This window comes from Mobula hypostoma, chromosome 17, assembly GCF_963921235.1.
Source record: "Mobula hypostoma chromosome 17, sMobHyp1.1, whole genome shotgun sequence".
NCBI classification, from domain to species: domain Eukaryota; kingdom Metazoa; phylum Chordata; class Chondrichthyes; order Myliobatiformes; family Myliobatidae; genus Mobula; species Mobula hypostoma.
The window spans coordinates 67,161,319-67,179,182 of NC_086113.1; the positions used below are offsets into that span (position 1 = coordinate 67,161,319).

General features: G+C 44.2%; 1 protein-coding gene across 2 annotated transcripts in view; it reads left to right on the plus strand.

Moving 5' to 3' along the window:
• Window positions 1-17,864, plus strand: part of myripb (myosin VIIA and Rab interacting protein b) — a 505,729-nt gene that overhangs the window by 376,582 nt on the left and 111,283 nt on the right. For both annotated transcript variants that reach the window (XM_063069391.1, XM_063069392.1), the window contains exon 9: window positions 16,682-16,862. In XM_063069391.1, the coding sequence (XP_062925461.1) occupies window positions 16,682-16,862 (181 nt within the window). The remainder of the gene's footprint in view (window positions 1-16,681; window positions 16,863-17,864) is intronic.

A 17,864-nucleotide genomic window follows, 5' to 3' on the forward strand; every position in this document is an offset into this window, starting at 1 on the left:
ACAGGAACCTGAAGCTGCTCACTAGTCAGGGCTGGCGTAAAAAGAGCTAGCTTTGCATCAGAGCGGTAATCGAGATTTTAAAGGCAGAGTTTTTGCGGCAGTTTCTCGGAGTTCAGGAACAACCAATCTGCAAGAGGGATTCGTTAGAAAGGCCCAGTAAAAATAATGCAGGTGCAAGCAGAGCAGAGTGAGCATAGTTGTGGAGAGTGCCAGTCCTTAGAGTGGCTTTGGCTCATCAGGCTTGGACAAGGTAATTGGGTAAGGTACACTCTTTCTGTTCTTATTTGTTCATTCCTCATCTGTTAGGGCATAGTAGTTTAGAGAAAATAGCTCCGGGGCAGTGTTTTGTACTGTGTGTGGGATGAGGGAAGTCTGTACATTGTGAAAGAACATACTAAGGAACTGGAGCTACAGCTTGAAGACCTTCAACTCATACAGGAGAATAAGGAGGTGATAGACAGGAGCGAGAAGGAGGTAGTCACCCGTAGACTGCAGGAGACAGGTAACTGTGTGACTGTCGGGAGAAGGAGGGGAAATGCACAGCCAGTGCAGAGTACCCCTGTGGCCATTCCCCTCAATAGTGACTATATAACTTCAGATACTATTGAGGGAGAATACCAACTGAGGGAGCCACAGTGATCGGACACTGGGTCTGGTACTGTAGCTCGGAAGGGAGCTGAAGAGGACTGCAGTGTTGATAGGAGATTCCATAGCCAGAGGAACTGAGACCAAGTTCTGGGGGTGCAACAGAGCACCGGGATGGTATGCTACCTCCCTGGCACCTACATGCCAATGAGGTTAAGAATAGGATGATTAGGCTGGTGAATGCGTGGCTGAGGAATTGGTGCAGGGGTTCAGATTTGTGGATCATTGAGATCTGTTCTGGGGAAGGTATGAACTGTGCAAAAGGACTGGGTTACATCTGAACCAGAGGGGGAGTGCAATATCCTTGCAGATAGGTTGACTGGGGTTGCTCAGGAGGGCTTAAACTAATTTGGCAGGGGGATGGGAACTGGAGTGATAGTGCTGAAGATGAAGTAGTTGGTTTACAACCAGAGACTCCTAGCAATGAGAAGCTGACAAAAGGGCAAAATTGCAGTCAACAGGAAGAGTTGCAATGTAAAAGGTGGACAAAATCAATAAGTGTGAATACTGAAGGACTGAAGGTGTTATATTTGAATGTGCACAGTATATGGATGAACTTGTAGCAGGTGAGCATCACTGAATCACAGCTGAAAGAAGATTATAGCTGGGAGTTTAATGTCCAAGGATCGGAAGGTGTTGAACCATTGTGGATAGAGCTAAGTAACTACAAAGGTAAAAAGAACCTAATGGGAGTTGTATACAGACCCCCAAACAGTAGTAAGGATGTGGTCTTCAAATTACAATGGGAGATAGAAGATACATGCCAAAAGGCATTGTTACAATAGTCATGGGGATTTCAATCTGCAGGGAGATTGGGTAAGATCAGGTTGGTGCTGGATTCCAAGAGGAGGAATTTATAGGATGCCTATGAGGTGCCTTTTTAGAGCAGCTCTGGATTGGGTGTTGTGCACTGAACCAGAATTTGATTAGAGACTTTAAGGTAAAAGAACCCTTCGGAGTAAATGATCATAATATGATTGAATTTAGCGTGAAATTTGAGAAGAAGCTAAAATCAGATATATCAATTTTACAGTGGAGTAAAGGAAATTACAGAGGCATGAGGGAGAAGCTGGCCAAAATTTATTGGAAAACAACACTGGCAGGAATGACAGCAGAACAGCAAAATGGTTGGATTTTTTGGAAGCAATTAGAAAGGCCCAGCAAATATGCATTCCAAAGAGGAAGAACTATTCTAAAGGCAAGATGACACAACTGTGGCTGACAAGAGAAGTCAAAGCCAACATAAAAGCCAAAAAGAGGGCATATGATAGAGCAAAGATTAGTAGGAAGTTCGAGGATTGGGAAGCTTTTAAAAACAAACAGATGGCAACCTAAAAAGTCATTGGGAAGGTAAAGATGGAATACGAAAGTAAGCTAATCAACAATATTAAAAAGGATACCAAAAATTTCTTCAGATACATAAAGTGTAAAAGAGAGGCGAGAGTGGATATTGGACTGTTGGAAAATGATGCTGGACAGATAGTAATAGGGACAAGGAAATGGCAGACAAACTGAATAAGTATTTTGCATCAGTCTTCACAGTGGAAGACACTAGCAGTATGGCAGAAGTTCTAGGTATCAGAGTCATGAAGTGTGTGAAGTTACCATTCCTAGGGAGAAGGTTCTTGGGAAGCTGAAATGTCTGAAGTTAGATAAGTTGCCTGGATCAAATGGTGAACACTGCGCCATTTTGAAAGGGAGGCTGAAGAGATCGTAGAGGCACTAGATATGATCTTTCTAGAATCACCAGATTCTGGAATGGTTCCGGAAAACTGGAAAGTTGCAAATGTCACTCCAAGGAGGGAAGGAGGCAGATGAAAAGAAATTATAGGCTAACATCAGTGGGTGGGAAGATATTGAAGTTGGTCATTAAGGATGAGATCTCAGGGTACTTGGAAGCACATGATAAAATAGGCCGTAGTCAGCATGATTTCCTCAAGGCAAAATCTTTCCTGACAATCCTTTTTAAAATCTTTGAATAAATAACAAGCAGGACAGACAAAGGAGAATCAGTTGATGTTGTGTACTTGGATTTTCAGAAGGTCTTTAACAAGGTGCCAATACATAAGGCTGGTTAACAAGCTACAAGTCCATGGTTTTATAGGATAGGTTCTAGCATAGATAAAGCAGTGGCTGATTGGCAGGAGGCAAAGAGTGGGAATCAAGGCAGCCTTTCCTGGTTGGCTGTTGTGACTAGTGGGTCTGTGTTGGGACCACTTCTTTCAACGTTATGTGTCAATGATTGGATGATGGAATTGCTGACTTTGTTGCAAAGTTTTCAGATGATATGAAGATAGATGAAGGGGCAGGTACATTCCAGGAAGTAGAAAGGCAACAGAAGGAGACAGCCAGATTATGAGAATTGGCAAAAAAGTGGCAGTTGGAATACAGTGTCAGGAAGTGTATGGTCATGCACTTTGCCAGAAGAAATGAAGGGTTGGGTTATTTCCAAATTGGAGAGAAAATTTAAAAAAATGAGATGCAAAGAGACTTGGCATTCCTTGTGCAGGATTCCCTAAAGGTTAATTTGTAGGTTAAGTCTGTGGTGAGAAAGGCAAATGTGATGTTAGCATTCATTTCAAGAGGACTAGAATATAAAAGCAAGGATATAATGATGAGACTTTATAAAGCACTGGTGAGGCCTCACTTGGAGTATTATGAGCAGTTTTAGGTCCCTTATCTTTGAAAGGATGTGCTGAAACTGGAGAGGGTCCAAAGGAGGTTCACAAAAATGATTCCAGGATTGAATGATTTGTCATCCAAAGAACATCTGATAGCTCTGGGCCTGTTTTCATTAGAATTCAGAATGATGAGAGGTGACCTCATTGAGACCTATCGAATGGTGAAAGGCCTTGACAGAGTGGATGTGGAGAAGATGTTTCCAATGGTGGGTGAGTCTTAGATCAGAGGACAGAACCTCAGAATAGAGGGATGCCCTTTTAAAACGGAGATGAGGAAGAATTTCTTTAGCCAGTGAGTTGTGAATCTGTGGAATTTGTTGCCACAGGCAGCTGTGAAGGTCAAGTCTTTGTGTGTATTTAAGGCAGACGTTGATAGATTCTTAATTGGTCAGGGCATGTAGAGATATTGGGGGGGGGTGGGACTGGTGCTGAGAGGAAATATGGGTCAGCCAAAATAAAATGGCAGTGTCATCTTGATGGGCCAAATGGCCTAATTCTGCTCCTATTTCTTATGGCCACATTCTTGGATGCCAGGATCTGGGACACCTTGGATCGAGTCTGCAGCATTTTTAAGCAGGAGGGTGAGCAGTCAGTGGTTATGGTCTATGTAGGTACCAGTGACATAGGTAAATTCAGGAGTTAGATGCTAAGTTAAAGGACAAGACCGCCAGGGTCATGATCTCAGGATTATTACCCATGCCATGTGCTACTGACGCCAGAAATAGGAAGATTATACAATTTAACAGATAGCTACAGCCCCCAGATTTTTGGATCGTTGAGCTCTCTTCCAGGAAAGGTGGGACCTGTACAGAAGAGATGGTTTGTACCTGAACTGGATGGGGACTAATACCCTAACAGGAAGGTTTGCTGGTGCTGCATGGTGGGGAGCGGGGTTAAACTAAAGTTGCAGCGGGCTAGGAAACAGAGTGCCAGAACAGGTAATGCGAAGGTTTTGGAGACACCTCAGACGAAGTCAAGAATCAAAAGGTAATCATGGTGGGACTGATGTGCTGAGCTGCATATATTTCAATGCAAGAAGTATTGCAAGAAACATGACGTTATTATAGTAGGTGATTTTAACTTTTCACAAATTGACTGGACTCCCAGACTGTAAAAGAACAAGATGGAATAGAGTTTGTCAAATGTGCTCAGGAATGTTTCCTTGCAACACACACAAAACACTGGAGGAACTCAGCAGGCCAGGCAGCATCTATGGAAAAAAGTACAGTCAATGTTTCAGACCGAAACCCTTCAGCAGGATAGAAACATCAACTGTACTTTTTCCATAAATGCTGCCTGGCCTGCCGAGTTCCTCCAGCATTTTGTGTGTATTGCTCAGATTTCCAGCATTTGCAGCTTTTCTCTTGTTTGAGGAATGTTTCCTTAATCAGTAAATAGATATCCCAATTAGGAAGTGCAATATTTGATCTCCTATTAGGGAATGAGACAGGGCGGGCAATAGAAGTTAGTGCAGTAAAACACTTTGCATCTGATGATCGTAATGCCATCAGTTTCAAAGAAAACATGGAAACTGATAGGTCTGATCCTTGGGTTGAGATTCTAAATTGGAGAAAGGCCATTTTTTATGGTATCAGAAATGATCTGGCATGTCTAGATTGGAACAGGTTGTTTTCTGGCAAAGTGTACTTGGTAAGTGGGAGGCCTTCAAATGTGAAATTTAGAGAATGAAAACCTGTCAGAATAACAGGTAAAGAAAACATGTTTAGGGAACCTCGTTTTCTTTGAGAGATAGAGGCCTTGGTGAAGAAGAGAAAAGAGTTGCATTGCAGGTGTAGGCAGGTTGGTACAACTGAGATACTTATGGAGTATAAGAAATGCAAGAGAACACTTAAGAAAGAAATCAGGAGGGATAAAAGAAGGGGCGAGGAGACCCTAGCAGACATAGTGAATGTGAATCATAAGGGAATCGATAGATAGACCGTAAGGATTGAAAGGGACAAAATTTGTCTTCTGGAAGTTCAGAATGATAATCTATATGTGAACCCCGAAGAGTTGGAGGAGAACTGAAATGGATTTTTTACACCTGTGTTTACTCAGGAGACAGACACAGAGCCTGTCGAAGCGAGGCAAAGCAGAAGCAAGGTCATGGACACTGTAGAGATTATAGAAGAAGAGGTGTTTGCTGTCTTAAGGCAAATAACAGTGGATAAATCCCCAGGGCCTGACAAGGCATTCCCTTGGACCCTGCAGGAGAAAAGTGCAGAAATTGCAGAGGCCCTAGCAGAGATACTTCAATCATCCATAGTGACAGCTGAGGTACCAGAGGATTGGAGGATGGCCAATGTTGTTCTGCTGTTTAAGAAAGGCTCTAAAAATAAACTAGGAAATTATAGGTCTGACATCAGTCGTGGGAAAATTATTGGAAGGTATTTAAAGGGCCCAGATATATAAATATTTGAATGGACGTGGACTGATTAAGGATGGTCAACAAGGCTTTGTGTGTGGTAGGTCATGTGTAACCAATCTTATAGAGTTTTTCAAGGAAGTTACCAGGAAAGTTGATGAAGGAAAGACAGTGGATGTTGTCTACACGGACTTTAGCAAGGCACTTGACAAGATCCCAGACAAGAGATTGGTCAAGAGGTTCAGTCACTTGGCATTCAAGATGAAGTAATAAATTGGAGTAGACATTGACTTTATGGGAGAAGCTAGGGAATGGTAGTAGATGGTTGCCTCTCTGACTAGAGGCCTGTGACTAGTGGAGTGTTATAGGGATTGGTGCTGGGTCCATTATTGTTTCTCATCTATATCAGTGATCTCAATAATAATGTGGTTAACTGGATCAGCAAATTTGTGGATGACACCAAGACTGAGGTGTAGTGGGCAGCGAGGAAGACTATCGGAGCTTTGGAAAAATCTAGATCTGGAGCAGCTGGAAAAATGTGCTGAAAAGTGGCAGATGGAATTTGATGCAGATAGTTGCAAGGTGGTACACTTCGGCAGGACCGACCAGGGTAGGTCTTACATTGTGAGCAGTAGAGCACTGAGCGGTGCAGTAGAACAGAGAGATCTGAGAAGACAGGTTCACAATTCATTGAAAATGGTGATACAGGTAGATAGGGTACAAGGTACAAGATAGTAAAGAAAACTTTTGGCACATTGACCTTCATAAATCAGTCTTCGGGTATTAATTTCGAAAAGTTCAATTTCCTTAAGAAGTCATGCTTTTTGTTGGGATCCTGAGGAAATTCTGACTGATATAGAGAGATATAGAATTCCTGAAAAGATTTGTTTCTCTCATCGTGATCAACTGTCAAAGTGCCATCATGTTTACGAATCTTGATAATTTGACATTTAACCAAAGCAGTTTTTAATTGATTAGCTAATAATTTACCAGATTTATCACTATGTATGCAAAACTCGCTTCTTGTTTTCATTAACTGAGTTTCAACTGAAGATGTTAACAGTAAACTATATTCCATTTGAAGTTCAACTCTCTGTTTATAAACTCCTCACTAGGAGCAGTGGCATATTTCTTATCAAGTTCTTTAATCTTTTAGATTAGATTTAGATTAGATTATGAGGACACGCATTCCTTTTTTATTGTCATTTAGTAATGCATGCATTAAGAATCTTGTCAATTAACACAAGTATTTCATTCTTAATATGTTTTTTCAATCCAGCAGAATAGGAGATAATCTGTCCACGGATGTATGCTTTAGAAGTGTCCCATAATACCCCGCTGGAAATTTCTGCCGTAGCATTAGTTGAAAAGAAGAAATCAATCTGTTCCTTGATAAATTTAACAAGATCCGAATCTTGAAGCAAATTGGAATTAAAATGCCATCGTCTAGTGTTAGGAGATGTATCCATGAACTTGATAGAAAGTGTCAATGGTGCATGATCAGAAATAGCAATAATGTCATAGTTACAGTCAACCACAGATGGAATTAAATGAGAGTCAATAAAAAGTAGTCAATTCTAGAATACATACGATGTACATGTGAGAAAAAAAAACGAAAACGCTTTATCCTTAGGGTGTAGAAATCTCCAGATTTCTGAAATTCCAGAATCAATCAGAAAAGAACTGATAAGAGTAGCCGACTTATTCGGTAATGCCTGCCTAGATATAGATCTATCCATCGAAGGATTTAAACAATTAAAATCACCACCCATTATCAACATGTAATCAATTAAATTAGAAAAAGAGGTAAATAATTGCTTAAAAAATTCAGGATAATCCACATTTGGAGCATAAACATTAACCATAACAACTTTTTTGTTAAAAAGTAAACCAGTAATTAACAGAAATCTATTATTTGGACCGATTAAAGTTAGAAACACCTATTACGGATGAAGAAATAAAGGGTGTTATTTCCTCAATGAATTCTGGCAAAACACCTGGTCCAGATGGGTATACAGCTGAATTTTTAAAGTCTTTTTCTTCTATTCTTTCTCCTTGGTTGTGTAGAGTTTTTAAAGATTCGATTAGAATAAGTAAGTTACCACAATCATTTTATGGAGCTTCTATTTCTCTAATTTTTTAAAAAAAATATGGATCCTACTGAATGTGCATCATATAGACTGATATCCTTATTGAATGTAGATTCTAAGATTTTCTCTAAAATATTAGCATCTAGGTTAGAGAAGGTTCTGCCTCAAATTATCTCTGTGAATCAAACTGGATTTATTAAAAATCGTTATTCTGTGGCGACCCACTTTCTGGCACACACGAACCGGCTCACAACAGCGTGTGCAGGCAGAGGGCTGGCCCCAAAAAGGGCGACAGGCCATCTTCACCAGCAGGGGGAAAATCCCGCGCGCGGAAAGGGTCTGGGAATATGCATTCCCCACAGCAGTCCTGCCCAGGGAGGGCGGGAACGGGAAGGCTTTAAAGCGGGCCGCGAAGTTTGAATAAATCTCTTTCATCCCAACTCCAACTCACCGACTCCGTGTGGTTATTCTAGCGCTGTGTGTAGCGCACCGCTACATTTGGTGACCCCGACGACCCAAACGATATTTGGGCCAGAGATGACTGACACCTCATCTGTTCACGCAGTTTTGTTACAACTGCCACGCTTTTGGCCGCTGACACCCCGTCTGTGGTTGGAACAAGCAGAAGCACAATTCCACATTCGGCAGATAACCTCGGAGTCCACTCGCTACTACTACGTGCTGAGCTCCCTCGACCAAGAGACTGCTGCACAAGTTGAGGAGTTTATACAGTCGCCCCCGGAGAACAACAAATACACAGCATTCAAAGCCCTGCTCATAAGGACTTTCGGACTCTCACGGCACGAATGAGCACACCGCTTATTGCACCTGGATGGTTTGGAAGACAGGCCGCCGTTGGCATTAATGAACGAAATGCTGGCCCTGGCTGAAGGACACAAACCCTGCCACATGTTTGAGCAGGCGTTCCTAGAGCAACTGCCCGAGGTCATACGCCTGCTGCTGTCCGACACAGATTTCAGCGACCCCTGGGAGGTGGCGGCCCGAGCAGACGTGCTGTGGAATGCCAAGAAGGAGGTAGGGGCATCCGTCGCACAGATCAGCAAGCCACATGCCCAACAACAGACCAGACCAGGCCCGGCAGCAGAGCCCAACGAACAATGGTGCTTCTACCACCAGCGGTGGGGCACAAAGGCCCGCCGCTGTAGACAACCCTGCAAATTCCCGGGAAACGCCAAGGCCCAGCCACCGCCGATCGCTACAGCGGCTGGCCATCAGGACAGCCTCCTGTACGTCTGGGACAAGCAGTCGGGACGCCGCTTTTTGGTCGACACCAGAGCGGAGATCAGCGTTTTACCTCCAACGAGTTACGACACCTGCAACAGAGAACCCGGACCTACCCTGAGGGCCGCAAATGGCAGCACAATACGAACCTACGGCACCCGCACGGTGCGGCTACAGTTCAGCTCCAGCCGGTTCACGTGGGACTTCACACTGGCTGCCGTGGCCCAACCACTCCTGGGGGCAGATTTTCTGCGAGCCCACAGCCTGCTGGTCGACCTGCAAGGGAAGCGACTAGTCCACACCAAGACTTTTCAAATGTTCTCCCTGGGTGAAGGAAAGTTGCCAGCCGCACACCTGGACTCCATCACGCTGTCCAACGATGAATTCACCAGGGTCCTGGCGGATTTCCCATCAGTACTGACCCCGCAGTTCACGGCAGCCATGCCCAGACACGGAGTACAGCACCACATCCCGACCCAGGGACCACCCCTCCACGCCCGTGCTCGAAGGCTTCCCCTGGATAAGCTCCGACTGGCGAAGGAGGAGTTCAAGAAGATGGAAGAATTGGGGATCATACGACGGTCCGACAGCCCATGGGTCTCCCCCCTGCACATGGTGCTCAAGGCAACGGGGGGCTGGAGACCATGCGGTGACTGCCGCAGACTGAACGAGGCTACAACGCCAGACCGCTACCCTGTGGCGCACATTCAAGACTTCGCAGCAAACCTACACGGCGCAGGAATCTTTTCCAAGGTAGACCTCGTCCGGGGATACCATCAGATCCCGGTACATCCGGACACATCCCCAAAACAGCACTCATCACCCCGTTCGGACTTTTGGAATTCCTCCGAATGCCGTTTGGTCTAAAGAATGCCACACAGACTTTCCAGCGGCTAATGGACGCGGTGGGACGTGACCTGGACTTTGCATTCATCTATTTGGACGACATCCTCATAGCCAGCAGTAGTCGGCAGGAGCATCTGTCCCACCTCCGCCAGCTCTACTCCCGCCTGAGTGAATTCGGCCTTACAATCAACCCAGCCAAATGCCAGTTCGGACTCAACACCATCAACTTCCTGGGCCACAGGATTACTAAAGACGGGGCAACCCCTCCGCCCGCCAAGGTAGACGCGGTCCGCCACTTCCCCCGACCCAACACAATCAAAGGCCTGCAGGAATTCGTGGGTATGGTGAATTTCTACCACCGTTTCCTCCCCTCAGCAGCCCAAACCATGCGACCCCTGTTCGCTCTAATGTCGGATAAGGGCAAGGACATTACCTGGGACGAAGAGGCCGCAGCCGCTTTCGTTAAAACCAAAGAAACTTTGGCAAACGCCGCGATGCTAGTGCACCCCAGAACGGACGTTCCTACTGCCCTCATGGTGGACACATCCAACACAGCAGTCAGTGGAGTGCTGGAAGAACTCATCGAGGGTCGCTGGCAACCCCTGGCGTTCTTCAGCAAGCACCTACGACCACCTGAACTCAAATACAGTGCTTTCAACCGGGAGCTATTGGCACTATACCTGGCAATCCGACATTTCAGGTACTTCTTAGAAGGTAGGCCCTTCACCGCGTTCACTGACCACAAACCGCTTACCTTTGCGTTCACTAAGGTGTCCGACCCCTGGTCGTCCCACCAGCAGCGACATCTGTCCTACATCTCCGAGCACACGACGGACATCCGGCATGTCTCTGGAAAGGACAACGTTGTGGCGGACGCACTATCCAGACCGACTATACAGGCCCTGTCCCGGGGGTGGACTATGCAGCACTGGCAGAGGCACAGCAGGCAGACGCTGAGATCCCCAGTTACAGGACTGCAGTCTCCGGTTTGCAGCTTCAAGACCTCCCCATAGGCCCATGTGAGAGGACCCTACTATGTGACGTAGCTACCGGCCAACCCCGCCCCGTCGTCCCAGCAGCCTGGCACCGGCAGGTTTTCAAATCCATTCACAACTTAGCACAGCCCTCCATCAGAACAACCATCCGGCTGGTCGCCAACAGGTTCATGTGGCATGGACTTCGTAAACAGGTCAGTGAATGGGCCAAAACATGTATGCAGTGCCAAACGGCCAAGGTGCAGCGGCACACCAAGGCTCCACCGCAGCGGTTCGAACCCACCCGCCGGAGGTTCGACCACATTCATGTGGATATCGTGGGGCCCCTGCCAGTGTCACGAGGAGCGCAGTACCTCCTAACTACGATAGACCGCTTCACGAGATGGCCAGAGGCGGTCCCGCTCACCGACACCACCTCCGAATCCTGCGCCCGAGCACTGATCCTGCGCCCGAGCACTGATTGCGACCTGGGTAGCCCGCTTCGGGGTACCGGCCCACATTACCTCCGACAGGGGCGCCCAGTTCACCTCCAGCCTGTGGTCGGCTATGACCAGCCTGTTAGGATCACAGCTACACCACACAACTGCCTACCACCCACAGTCGAGTGGACTAGTGGAGCGTTTCCACCGTCACCTGAAGTCGGCTCTCATGGCCTGCCTGGAGGGGCCTAATTGGGTGGACGAACTTCCCTGGGTCCTGCTCGGAATCCGCACGGTGCCCAAGGAGGATCTACACACCTTGTCGGCCGAGTTGGTGTACAGCGCACCCCTGGTCGTCCCAGGAGAGTTCATACCAGCCCCAAGAGGGCAAGAGGAAGAACCCGCAGCAGTCCTGGACAGACTACGGGAGAGGCTCGGTAACCTGGCCCCCATGCCCACTTCACAGCACGGACAGAGCCCGACCTGCATACCCAAAGACCTGCAGAACTGTAAGTTTCTTTTTGTACGACGGGGCGGACACCGATGAGGGGCCGTTTAAGGTGATCAGGAACAACGGGTTCATGTTCATTCTGGACATTGAGGGGAGAGAGGAGGTTTTCATGGTGGACCGACTCAAACCGGCCCATGTGGACTTGGTGCAGCCGGTCCAGGCTCAGGCACTGCGGCGCAGGGGCAGACCTCCCAAACAGAGGCCGATCCAGACTGTGGACATTGGGGGAGATATCGCCGGTTCTGGAGCGGGGGGTTATGTGGCGACCCACTTTCTAGCACACACGAACCGGCTCACAACAGCGCGCGCAGGCAGAGGGCCAGCCACAAAAAGGGCGCCAGGCCATCTTCGCCAGCAGGGGGAAAATCCCGCGCGCGGAAAGGGTCTGGGAATATGCATTCCCCACAGCAGTCCCGCCCAGGGAGGGCGGGAACGGGAAGGCTTTAAAGCAGGCTGCGAAGTTTGAATAAGTCTCTTTCATTCCAACTCCAACTCACCGACTCTGTGTGGTTATTCTAGCGCTGTGTGTAGCACACCGCTACAATTCATCCTTTAATATTAGGAGATTAATGAATATTGTTTGTACTCCTTCACTTAAGACTCCAGAATGTGTCATTTCATTGGATGCTGAGAAAGCTATTGACAGGGTTGAATGGCCATATTTATTCAATACGCTTGAGAAGTTTAATTTCAGTCCGATATTTATTTCTTGGATTAAATTGAATAATATCATACCACTGTAGCTTCGGTTTTTACTAATAACCAAAGATCTCCCTTTTTTCAATTATTTCATGGTACTAGGCAGGGTTGTCCTCCTAGCCCATTATTTTTTGAAATTGCTCTTGAACCCTTAGCAATTGCTATTCGAGATTCACCAAATATTTTTGATATTACTTGTGGGAATGAGATACATAAGTTATCATTATATGCAGGCGATTTATTATTATATATTTCTAATGCAGAGAAATCCATTCCTGCAGTTCTCTCCTTGTTGGCTCAGTTTAGTAAATTTTTTGGTTACAAACTGAACCTTAATAAGAGTGAACAACAAACAACAGGAATTCTGCAGATGCTGGAAATTCAAGCAACACACATCAAAGTTGCTGGTGAACGCAGCAGGCCAGGCAGCATCTGTAGGAAGAGGTGCAGTCGACGTTTCAGGCCGAGACCCTTCGTCAGGACTAACTGAAGGAAGAGTGAGTAAGGGATTTGAAAGTTGGAGGGGGAGGGGGAGATCCAAAATGATAGAAGACAGGAGGGGGATTATTTTTATACACACATTCTTTCTCTCACTCTCCATTTTCTCCCTCTGTCCCTCTGAATATACCCCTTGCCCATCCTCTGGGCCCCCCCCCTTGTCTTTCTTCCCGAACCTCCTGTCCCATGATCTTCTCGTATCCCTTTTGCCAATCACCTGTCCAGCTCTTGGCTCTATCTCTCCCCCTCCTGTCTTCTCCTATCATTTTGGATCTCCCCCTCCCCCTCCAACTTTCAAATCTCTTACTAACTCTTCCTTCAGTTAGTCCTGACGAAGGGTCTCGGCCTGAAACGTCGACTGCACCTCTTCCTAGAGATGCTGCCTGGCCTGCTGCGTTCACCAGCAACTTTGATGTGTGTTGCTTGATAAGAGTGAACTTTTTCCGTTAAACATGCAGGTTCCAAGTCATGAATGTTTACGACTTAGATTGGTTACTGATTGCTTTACTTATTTAGGGGTCAAAATTACAAGGAATCACAGAATAAAAATCCTAGATTAGGTAAAAGATACTTACAGAAGCCCAAAAAGGAGGGTGGTTTGGCATTGCCTAACTTTAGATTTTACTATTGGGCAATTAATATTCGATATTTAAAATTTTGGACATGGAACTTGTATACAATTTCTAGTCCACATTGGGTAAATCTTGAATGTAAATCCGTTATAAGGGTTTTCATTGGGTTCTATTTTAGGGACCTCGCTTCCCTTTGCTCTTTCAAAATTGAATAAACAAATGAATAACCCAATAGTTAAATATACTCTTCGAATATGGTTTCAATTTCAAAAATTTTTGGGGTTGAATCAATTTGTTTTAGTAAGCCCTATTATATCTAATTTTTTTTTCAACCCTCTATTACGGACCAAGCCTATTTGGTCTGGAAAGCAAAAGGTATAATATGATTTTGTGATCTATTTTTAGATAATTGTTTCATGTCTTTTGAACAATTATCTAATAAATATGATTTACCTAGATCCCATTTCTTTAGATATTTACAGATTAGAAACTTTTTAAATACTGTTCTTAATACCCTTCCGAATCTATATCCAGTGGATATTATGGAAAAAATTTTAGATTTAAATCCCTCTCAAAAAGGTTAAATAGCAATTATTTGTAATATGATTATGAAAATTAATCCAGATGTATCTAATAAAATTAAAATCGATTCGGAAAAGGAACTTAACCTTGTGTTACCTACAGAGAAATGGGAAAAACATTTCAATTAGTTAACTCCTCCTCTATACGTGCTAAACATGCATTGATACAGTTTAAAGTAGTACACAGGACTCATATATCCAAGGATAAATTAGCTCGTTATTACTCTCATATAAATCCTATATGTGACATGTTATTCTGAGATAGCTTCCTTAACTCATATGTTTTGATCATCTCCTCTGTTGAAGAAATATTGGAAAGATATCTTTGATATTATTTCAACTGTTTTGGATATTGATTTACAACCTCACCCTATTACTGCAATTTTTGGTTTACCAATGATGGAACAAACTCATTTGACCTCTTCATCTTGTCAGATGATTGCATTCATTACATTAATGGCTAGAAGATCCATACTTTTAAATTGGAAAGAGATTAATCCTCCTGTTACATTTCAATGGTTCTCTCAAACTATGTCATGTTTAAATTTAGAAAAAATTAGAAGTGTCATTTATGATTCTTCTATTAAATTCAAAGAGACTTGGAGGCCATTTATTCAATACTTTCATATGATGTAGTTTGACCCTCTCCAAATCTATTCTGCTACTTTCAAATATATGGAGAGAGGAGCAGAGTTAATGGTTTTATCTGATGTAATATAATAGCCCATTTCTTCTTTTTCTTTTTTTTAGGTTAGTTGATTAGTTTGATTTAGGTTGGGGTTCTTTTTTCTTATTGGAGCTTTTTTTTTGTTGCTTTTTCCAGGATATTCTTGTATTTTTTTCTATATTTGTACTCTGTAAGATTTTGGGAGGTTAATACCTGTGTATTAACTGTGTTTATATCAATGTATACTAATTATTAACAATGTAATCCCAAAAGCTTTATATCAATTTTTTGTAATGTTTGAGATTTTGATATTAATAAAAATATTGAAAAAACCTTCATAAATCCAAGTATTGAGTACAGGAGTTGGAATGTTATGATGAAATTGTATAAGACATTGGTGAGGACTAATTTGGAGTATTGTGTGCTGTTATGGTCACCTACCCACAGGAAAGATGTAAATAAAGTTGAAAGCATGCAGCGAAAATTTGCAAGGATGTTGCTGGGACTGGAGCACCTAAGTTATAATGAAAGATTGAATAGGTTATGACTTTATTCCTTGAAACCTGGAAGATTGAGAGGAGATTTGATAGAGGTATACAAAATTATGAGGGATATAGATAGGGTAAATGCAAGCAGTCTTTTTCCACTAAGGTTATTGGTTAAAGGTGAAATGCTTAAGGGGAACATGAAGGGAAACTTCTTCATTCAGAGGGTCGTGAGGGTGTGGAATGAGCTGCCAACACAAGTGATGCATGCAAGCTTGATTTCAGCATATAAGAGAAGTTTGGATAGGTATATGGATGGCAGGGAAGTGGTTGACTATGGTCCGGGTGTAGGTCGAAGGGACTTGGCAGTTGAAATGATTTCAGCATGGATTAGATGGGCTGAAGAGCCTGTTTCTGTGCTGTATGTCTCTATGACTTTGTCACTATGGTAATAGTGAGCCACCTTTTTGAACCACTGCACTTCTTGTGATGGACTTGCCCCTCATCCCCCAGAGCTGTTGGGAGTTCCAGAATTTGGGCTTAGTGACAATAAAGAACAAAATTGTCCTGATGCATCTTAAGGCTCCAATGTGTTAGTTCATTTCACAACTATAACATGAAAATCAAAAAGATAATGCAGATGCCGGAAATCTGAAATCATATTTGAGTCCATTGTCATCTGCACAAGTACACGCAGTGAAGAAAGTACTCACGGCAGCCTCACCTGCATGAAGCATCATATCAACAGCATTCACAAGAAAGTATAAATTGTGCACAATTTCTACAAGAAAGAATACAATTAGCACAAAGAATCGCATAAGTCTATTTTAATGCAGAGTGATTAAAGTGGACAAAGTGTTACAGGAAAGTAGTGATTTGGATTGTGCATGTTGCTTCAGGAATGGAATGGTTGTAGCTGTGCTTGAACTGATGGTGTGGGACTTCTGGCTTCTATGACTCTTGCTTGACGGTAGCTGTGAGAAGGCAACTTGGCCTAGATGGTAGGGATCGCTGATGGCCAGTGTAGCCTTCCCGAGGCAGTACTTCATGTAGAAACTGCTCTTGGTGGGAGGGGGTGTGCCATGACCTATTGGGCTGAATCGACTGCTCAGACATAAAAACAGAAACCACTAGAAGTGGTCAGCGACTGAGGCTACATCGTAGATGGGAAAAACAGACTCAATAGTTCAGAACCATCATTAGGACTGGGAAAGTGAGATGAAAAATGGCAATTTGAAGTTGCAGGGAAGATGGAGATCCCTCTGGCTGGGGTGATGTTTCCCGAACCCCAAGTTCTCAATTAACTAAATCAATCATAGGGTTAACACAGAACAATTGAAGGTATATTTTCACACTTAAACTGCTGTATGTTTTTTCCTTTCCAGAGGTCTCACTCTGACTCCTCACTGACTAATGCAGATATCCCACCCAAGGAGAGTGCTGAAGCCAGCCTTAAACCTGCAGAGGCCACGTGGGGCCAGGGACAGCTCCAACCCTCTCAAAGTACGGATATCCGCCCCTACTCACTGCCAACATGGAAAAGCATGGAGCTGCTGGATAATGCAGGTACCAGGCCAGTGACAGGCTGTTACAAGTTGCCAGTTCCAAAATGTTGATGATGGAATGTTACCAGATACACATCCCCAATGGATGGGGCTTCAGTAGTCACAGAGAAAAATATATGAAACCCCGTGGTTTCCTTGGCTGTGCAAGTCTAGGAAAGTCACTCACCGGTCCCGCCGAACCTGTGAGATTGAGACAGCTCTCCCATCCCAAAACCCCGGTTTGTGTGGATGCTGTGTAATTTACTACCCTGTTACAAATTAGGGCCTCGAAATAACAGACAGTACACTGCATATGATTAAAGGAATTATATTTATAAATCTTAACTTAACTAAAGGGTTAGTAAAGAAAAATAAAAAGAAAAGGGCCAATTTTAATTAAACAGTCCAATGTGCACAAGTTGGAGTCATTTTGAACTTCCCTGTCACTCATGCACTGGGTCTTGGTCACACCACCTTCCGAGCGTTGCTGGCAATCCACCTTGAACAAATGGGTCTCCCACCGGGTCGTATCCTACAACCAGTTCTCCCCTGCATCACTCTCTTCATCTCCCCGCGAACAAAAGCCTCAAGCCCAACATTAGTGTCCCTCAACAGAGACACCTCCTCTCAGCACTGCCATCATAACTGGATGGCAGATATTCCTCATCATCCCTCATCTTCAACAATAACCCAAACAAGCTGAAAAGAGAACAGACTGCTCTTACAGAATTGCTAAATGAAATACATACAGCAGAACAGTAAAAAATTGAACCGGGTCATTACATATATAAGAGTTTCAGTATTAACAATACTAGACACGGAACAAAAGCAAAGGCATACAGGAACCTTCAAGAAAATACTATTAGTAATCCTACCTGATACCTTATGACAATATTAAATGGCGAAGTTATGGATCTGCTGGTCCGACAATGGGGTAGCATTTTCCTGAGAGGTCTCTCAAATAGCCTAAGCAAAATGCTGGTGTAAATTTTGTGTAAACAGCATTATACAGTGCTACTGTATG